Source organism: Crassostrea angulata, chromosome 3 (assembly GCF_025612915.1).
Source record: "Crassostrea angulata isolate pt1a10 chromosome 3, ASM2561291v2, whole genome shotgun sequence".
Taxonomy (NCBI): domain Eukaryota; kingdom Metazoa; phylum Mollusca; class Bivalvia; order Ostreida; family Ostreidae; genus Magallana; species Magallana angulata.
Window position 1 is genome coordinate 26,747,792 of NC_069113.1, and position 8,522 is coordinate 26,756,313.

At 35.5% G+C, this 8,522-nt stretch overlaps 1 protein-coding gene across 2 annotated transcripts; it reads left to right on the forward strand.

The window, feature by feature from the left end:
* The first annotated feature begins 430 nt into the window (after positions 1 to 430).
* Positions 431 to 7,978, forward strand: LOC128175358 (bromodomain-containing protein DDB_G0270170-like). Of its 2 annotated transcripts, XM_052840917.1 has the most exons (4): positions 431 to 489; positions 1,015 to 1,071; positions 1,585 to 6,427; positions 7,361 to 7,978. In XM_052840917.1, exons 2-3 carry the CDS (start codon positions 1,020 to 1,022, stop codon positions 6,420 to 6,422), a joined length of 4,890 nt encoding a protein of 1,629 aa, XP_052696877.1. In that variant the 5' UTR covers positions 431 to 489; positions 1,015 to 1,019; the 3' UTR covers positions 6,423 to 6,427; positions 7,361 to 7,978. The 2 variants fall into 2 exon arrangements, with proteins under 2 accessions (XP_052696877.1, XP_052696879.1); XM_052840919.1 differs by lacking the exon at positions 431 to 489 and having other exon boundaries at positions 792 to 1,071.
* Positions 7,979 to 8,522: the final 544 nt, after the last annotated feature.

The window sequence follows — 8,522 nt, forward strand, 5'->3', positions numbered from 1 at the left end:
GTTGCGATTAGCTTTTTAAGTATTTATCAAATGCAGCACAATAGCTATATACTCAAGTCTAATTAGTTTTCGAATTTCAACTAAAAGGTTTCAAAAATAAAAAAAGATAGTTTTCTTTATTTCAGATAATATATAAACGTAAGTTTAAAAAAAAAAACCGAACAATTAAAAAAAAGATCATTTCCGAGAGTTGAAAATTAAATTTTTTCAAGAATAAAACTCTCCGTAATGAAATCACAATGATTGATAATAATATACTGGCTTATTACCTGTATGTGCTAGTGATTTGAATGCAAATGCTAAAGATTTACTGATTAGAATTCATTAAGCATGGCCTCGTCTGAAGTGAAGCGTTATTTTCCGTGTATAACCAATCAAATTTTAACGCCCTTGCACGATGATTCTCATGATTTTTATTTCGTAATGAGGAGTTTAACAGGTTGGACGTAATATTCCTGTTTTGTTAAGATTTCCCTTCTTTAGCTTTGGGTGAGTTAGATTCATATATTTAAACGTTCTTTTTTTTTTTGCTTTTTACTTTTCATCGAACATTTTTTATTTTACATTATGTAAATTGTTCACCGATCACATGCTTTAAGAGAGTTCTTAGAATTAAAGATTTTGTAATGAAAAACTTTATTGATTTATGTATGTATATACATGTAATGATCTAAAGGTCAATTTTTTGGCAATTACGTCAATGTTTTAAATTATGCACATGACGGAGAGAGAATGCACTATGCGCATGCAGAGAGTTGCATGAGCTCAATGTACGACATTCCCTTTTGAATTTTTATGTTCCTTTTTGGTAAAGAAAACTAGCCACTGGTATACAGTTCTGACAGTTTTCAATTTAATAACATAGTATGCCTAAATAATTATATGCCAAGTTTTTTTTTTCAAAATACCGGTACTGATTATAAAGTTCATAAATTACAGATTGATTGGAATTTCATAAATTTCATGCTTCATTTTTCATTTCATGTTTTGATAATTTTCTCTTTTTTTCCATAGACAGGATGTTGTTTGAATTTGTTCTTGTAATTCCCAGCCTGTTCCACTTGACTTCAGGTGAGTGACTTCATTAGTCATTTTTATGATTATTATCTCATTTGTATATCCATTAAGTGCATTTATTGTGGTCTAAAATAGAAAAGAAAAGCCAGTTAATAATAATAAGACACGAGAAAAATTTCGCTCAAATGATTTATTACATTTAGGGAAAAACATACCTGTCTTGATTATTTTCTTTTTCATTTATATAGCAGCTTGTATAAATATCTCGCGTTTGTTTAATCTTTATACGTATTCAGCTATTAACGAACTTGATTTGTATTCCATCCTCGTACGGATCTCAATAACCAGCTAAAGCAAGCTGTCTGAATTATACAATCCATATCACGCCTGTTATTAAAATAACTAAGATTAAGGAAATAACGATTCATTATCTGATAATTTTAATTATCAATCTAAAAAAGAAGTTTGTAACCGAATGTTTTAATTATGTATTAAACTGACTTAATGAAAAGTATGTTCTGGGGTTTTTTTTTACCGTCAAGATTTGACGTTCTCATTTCATTGCAGGTCAAAGTGTTACTCCTGATCCACTGGAAGAGTTATTCGGGAATGGACTTGACAGAAAAGTGGAATCTTGGTCCAGTAACTTACTGTTTGGAGACGCTAATTTTAACGAGATGTCCAACGCTCTCGACTCCGCTCCTCCCTCTCAGCGTAACAACAGGGGAGGAAAGTCTCGACGAGATCCATTACCAATGGGCTTGTCGTTTCTGAATGGAGGCGAATCGCTGCAAGGAATAATGGCCCAGGATATGAATCCTCCCTCAGTTGATTCAAGTTCAACGGGTGAAAATCCTCTGTTTAACATACCACCCATGCCTAATTTTGACCAGTTGGGACTGGAAAACGTTTTGGACAAATTCTTGCCAATCGACGGATCTGTTCGGCTGCCCCCACCTTCTAACGATCCTATTGTTCATTCTCGTGATAATGTACCCATTCCATCTATTGGACAGCTCGGGTTGGATAGCTCCGGCTTATTCGGCCAAAGTATGTTTTCACCTAATGCCGGAAGCTTATCCGGCAGACCAACACAGCCATCAAGGTTGGCGGACGCATCATTTAGAAATGACAACAGCAATAACAGGAACACAAACAACAATCTGAATAACTTTCAAACAAACAATCAAATGAACTCAGCAATGTTTCCGACGGAAGCCAGCCCAACTATTCCGACTAGTCCTGCACAGCCTCCGACAACAGCGCCTGGGAGAAGCGAACAGCAAAAACTTCTTGATCAGCAAATATGGGATAGCATTATTCCTCCACTACCAGAAAATCGTAATCCAGTAGAGGTTTTTCCTCAGAATGAACCTACTCCAAAACCAAAGAAAAACAAAAAAATAAAGGCATTACTACCTTTACTTCCACCCTCGCCACCTCGAAAAACTTCATCACAGTCGCAAAACACAAAAAAAAAAGATGAACTAGATCGAATTACAAGTGACAATATATTGAACAATATACCTAACATTGACCAACTTACTTTCGGTTCGGAAAACAGACCACCAGCAACTACACCAAGTCCTTCAAAAATAAATAGTGAAAATCTCATAAAAAATATACCATCAATAGATGAGCTTGGCATGGACATATTTGGAAATAATCTACCATTTCTCAACCAAGGAAAAGCACAACAAGACGTTAAACCAACACCGACTGCGGGAGACATTTTTCAATTTCCCGATCAATTTAGCGGTAGTAATCGTCAATTACCGTCTAAAAACGAAGAAGGGACTAAAAAATCCGTTGAATCTTCTACAAGTAAAATGACCGATTCGGATAATAATACTTCTTCTTTAGAAAATCTTTGGAACATTTTGCTGGCTGAAGTTCCTGGTTTACCTGGTATTATATCTGGGGAAGATGCCACAACACCCAAACCACAAACGTTAGATATTGAAGCAATATTAGGAATTTCTGCATCGGACATAGACGCGTTTAATGCCAATCAAGAAAATACATTTCCATCACAGGATTCTAAACCTCAAATACCCGCACCCAAGGTGACAACTAGTTCTCCTCCCAAGTTCCGATCTACTACACAATCTCCAAAAATCGTCATACCCCAAACAACTCTCCCACCTGTGATATATATCCAAACAACTACTCCTACCCTACCACCACCAGTAACCGTATATATACCACCTCCAACAACTAAACCACCAACAACCCCTAAACCAGCTGTGTATAATTTACCGGATTTACCGACGCCTGATATATTTTTACCATCTTCTAAATCACAAGAACATTCGGAATCATCAATACCTCCATTTCCTACTTTGCCTTCCTTGGAAAAGACAACTTCACACCTCACAATTGACTTCAGTAAAAACGATCCAAATACAAAGAAAACCTCCGATTCCTCTAAAAACGAGGGAGGCGTATTGCCTCCTCCGTTTGAAAAACTACTTCCTGATTTCTCATCGCTGGACATCAAATCCGAAAATATGCACAGTACAAAAACAGAGTCAAAATCGAACATTAATTCTATGTTACTGCCATCTCAGCCAGATATACCATTTACAACTCCCTTCCCTTTTCATCTTGTGCCTACAATTCCAGAAGAAGAATTCAAAAAGCCTCAATTTGAAGACTTGGGAAGTTTTAACACTAACAATGAACCAGATCCTTTCATTAATTTTCTACCGCAAGAACCCAAATCGGATCATATTTGGGGGGAAAGGCCTGGAGGAAATGAACAGACACCAAAAAGACAATCAGAAGTATTTGATCTTAATTCGTTGATGGGCGACAAACAAGCAACACTTTTTAACAATTTTAACGAACCAAAACATGAAAATAACATTGATTTTATGTCAAATGGATTTGAAAACTTAAACAGCAATTCTGATTTTGTAAAGAATCCGGACGTAGATTCAAATTCACCATATAAACCACTTACAACAATAGAACCAACAACAAAGGAAGAATTATTTTTACCGGGGTTGGATATGCTTCTGAATACAAAAGAAGAAAACACGATACAAACAACAACAACAACAACAACAATGGAACCATCAACAACAGTGCCAGAAATACCTATGTTAGATCTTTCGCTTCTAGGTGGCTTCAATACAGATGTCACTAATCATGAACAATCACTTCATACTACAAAGGAAGAGCAGATTAAAGTAACCATAAATAGAAATGATATCAAAGATGTACCACCACTAGATTTTGACATCTTCAAAAATATGAACGAAGACATCAAGACAGATTTTACTACACCTCTACCAATTCCAACACTTCCAGCCCTTCCTTCCTTGGGTAATATAAACACTGTAAATAACGATGGTCATGAAACGTCTGGAAGTAACACTTTCGAAATGAAGAACAATGTTGACCCTCTGAAACAGATAATTGACTCTGGTCCATCACATCCTCATACTCCCGAAAATTCTGTCCCAATTTCAAAGTCTCTTATTCAGAACAGCGAACTCTTTCCTTTTGTTTCGCCAACGTCAGAAGCTTCAAAGCATTTCGTTTTTCAAGATCAAAGTAATGGCGGCAATATTAGAACACATCCCCCACCCGGCAGTTTTACCACGACTCCCAAACCGGTTAACGAGAATGACAAACCACGAAAACCAAATATCATTGTAATTGACATTCAGAAAACGCTCCCTGAAAGAACAGTCACTCAAACAAAGCCAAACAGTCTTAATGGGTTGCAGAACACAGATAATATAGCAAGCATTGAATCAGTTTCGAATTCGCAAAATATTGTAACGCTTCATCAGGGACCAAGAATACAACAAGTTACACAAACACCACCAAAAGTTACAACACCAGCTTGGTTAGCATCAACAATTTTGGCGATAAGAGATCGTTTAAATCAATTACGCGCAATGAGAAACAACGCTCAAAACAATGCAAACAATAATATACAAAACCCTGGATTACCTAATGCTCAGAACAGCAACCAAAGACAAAATTCGAATGTGCCATCTTTATTACCTGCAAACAATCAAAGACATAATCTCCAGCAACTTCAAATTCTTCTTAGAAATCGGATGCTGCAAAATAGCAATGTTCAAAATAGCAATGTGCAAAATAGCAATTTGCAAAATAGCAATGTGCAAAACAGAAATAGTCAGCCACCAAGGGGAACTGGATTTACGTCACGCATGAATATTAATTTCAGAGGTTTCCCCACAAATCGGGCTCCACAACAACAAGCTAATTTCCAGCAAAATGGCAGACCACAATTTCAACTTCCAAATGTTCCAAATCAATTAAACCAAGGAAATTCGCAGCAAATTCGCCAGCCTCCAAACTTTCCAAATTTACTTCCGACGCAATCTAATAGAAGACAGGGCTCTCAGACCCAACAAACGGAGACAACACAGAATGATCTTGCTCTTGTGAGAGAAAGAATCCGACAACGTATTCAACAAGTTCTTCGTACACAGATCCTTCGCCATCTTTTAGCGCGACGTTTGCAAACACTTCGCAATAATCAGACACCCAATAATGCACAACCAACGCAGAACCAACCAATTTGGCGAGCACCTTCATCCACCAATGGAATGAATGTGATGAATGCCAATAATGCGATCAATTTGATACGTCAAGCTAGGCAACGTACATTGACGGCAACTCAACAACAAAGACAACAGCAACCCCAACAAAATCAACCTGTCGTTGACTTATCTAGAAATATTTTCGAGAGATTTCAAAACACAAACTTTCAAAACCCGGCATTTGTCCCAGGACAGTTTAGACCACAGCAACCGGCACAACAAATGGATTTTTCAAGACTTTTTCAAAATAATAGAGGAGCCAATTTCAATAACCGTTTTGCTCAACCATTTCAACAAATAACGTCTAACAGAACAAATGGAAATAGAATCAACACAGATCAGGGAACGGATTTATCACTTCCACCATCGGAATTAGCACTCCGGAATTTACGAAATTTTAACCTTCAAAGAGCACAAAGGGTTCAACAAGGTACTGCTTCTACTTTTAGACCTAATCAAAATCTTGTTGTTCAGAGAACGGCCATACCTGTTTCGGAGGCTTTTCAGCAAATAGAACGTTTACGAGCACAAAACAGGGACATTGCACCATTTGGAAATTTTAATACAAATAATATACCACAATTTCTAATGGAACGATTCCGAAATGGTTTGCCTAGATTTCAACCAGTGCAAAATGTTCCACACACAGTTTTTAATAGACAAAGAATACTAGTCCCAATTAATGGGCCGATAGTGGGTCTCAGAAACAATCAAAATATTACACGAAGACCAAATGTGGGTCAAACCAGTGCCCCTCCAAGGTTTACTGGGCCCCCAGGCAGTTGGCCGTGGGTCGAGCAACAGAACAGCGATAAGTGATTAAGGTAACTGAACGATGGTATTGTGTAGATTGGAATTTGATCTTATCCTGGCACTCGATATCCAAAGTATTTAACATGATATAAAAGATAGGCTTATTACATTAATCGATCTAATTAATCCTGATTAGGTATTGAAAAGTGTACAATGTCATCTGTCACGCAGTTGAAAGTGTCACAAATTAAAATTACTTAACTTAGGCATCTATCTATTGAATTTCTCTATGAATATTCAATTTGATATGACAAACAGCAAAAATATTATGTATAATTAGATCGAATTAATTTTTGTCTTAATTTCTCTAAAATGACAGTTATGCATAGTAATGATTGTAGAAACTTAGATTTCTGTGCATATCAATATCAAGATCCTAATTAAAATTTCGTGAAGCCACTTAAGGAACATTTAAGTCCCGGAAATGAATTGTGTTAGTTCGAATAAGGGGGAGGGGGGGGGGGGGGGGGGCTAGTGGATATTTTGGATTAGGTTTTATTAAATGTCAGTGAAATCATTTATATATATTTGTTATATTAAATACAAAGCAACATATTTGTCACAGAGGAGTACTGTTGGCATATACATTGTACGTAAAGCAAGCTTTCGAAATAAGAATATTGTTATAGAGATATATTAATATAGGTAAAGGAAAAAAACACTATCGCCATTATAATTGCGAACAGGGCCATATTCAAATACCTATTAAGCTCATCAATCAATTTTTTCTGAAATTGATTTGATATGACGTAGTTTCATCAGGCTAAAAATGATTATAATTAGCTTTGATTCAAAAGATAAAACATGATATGTCAATCAAAACTCTATTGAATTGTCTATGAAAAATGCAAGCGGTATTTTTTATTTTAATTAAGTCTTTGTTTAGTGAATGGTTAACGTAAAAAAAACCTTAGTACATTATCTGTTTGTTCTTTTTTTTGCAGATTTCCTGTGACAGAATGAACAGCAGTTGTAAATCTGAAGTTCTGAAGTAATTGTAAGAAGAAATCAGCTCCAAGTCGTTGAAACGTTTGGTTGATGCCGTCCACAAAATGTTTTACACACATGGCCTCAGTTATCGCTGCTAGATGAAATCCATATTTATCGCAATTCAGTTGAAGAAGCGTAAGAATGAAGATAATGACGGTGAATTATTCTGGATCTATTTTCGAACCTCATGTTTCTCTGATTCAGAAAAGGCTTGCTTAGTCTTTACTATAATAGTTACTCGTCTTCGTTTTGGTGAAGCGAACGATTAATGGTTGTCGGATGTCGCAAAATAATGGCGAGGGCTAGCTCTGTGTATCTAGCCCCATGATCGGTATTGACATATTAGCAATGTAACGTATGGTTCTGTGTATTTCGTTACCTACATTTAAGTGACTTCTGACATTCGACGTTTTGGTCGTTTTGTGATTCCCAAAAATGATTGGGTGATTGATTGAGACAAAGAGGAAGATGAATCGTTTGTACATATGATGATGCATTAATTTATATATTTTTATTCTTTGTTATGTTCGAAAATTCCGCAGGCGGTTGATTTAAATAAAAGCAATGTGATATCCTCAAACTTTTTGTATTTGTATTTTTGGTAATCATTATGATGATGATGCGCTTTAGAAATTGTAATCGACAAAAACTCAGGCAAACTAATTGAATTAGGCAAATTAACAAAACATAATCATTACAATTTAAAAAAAAGAACGATTGATAAAAAGATATATTAGCTTAACATTAATATGCAAGAAAAATTGAAATAAAAGTATACACATAATTGTATTCTAAATCAAAGGAAATGTCACCTTTTGCTGGGGTCTAAAATTCATACCTTCATTTTACTTTTCTATTTCTATAATTGTGGGAAAAACAAAAAATAGATCTCATTGTTGTTAAACAACGTATTTTTGACCAAGATACACAGTATATTTTTTCTCAACTAGATATTTCTAGAAAATGCTCTTTTTTCAAATACTTAATTGCAACCCATGATTTACAATTTTATTTAAGGAAACCTATTCCAAACAAATATCAAAAGTGTATTTCCAGATTCAGGTTGTCTTCGCATCAATTGTCAATAGAAACAGGTCGATTTTATGATATTGAAAG

Coding starts and splice junctions, on each gene's coding strand:
- LOC128175358 (XM_052840917.1), top strand. CDS start 1,020: ATGTTGTTTGAATTTGTTCTTGTAATTCCCAGCCTGTTCCACTTGACT. Junction 1,072..1,584: donor CCTGTTCCACTTGACTTCAG/GTGAGTGACTTC, acceptor ATTTCATTGCAG/GTCAAAGTGTTACTCCTGAT.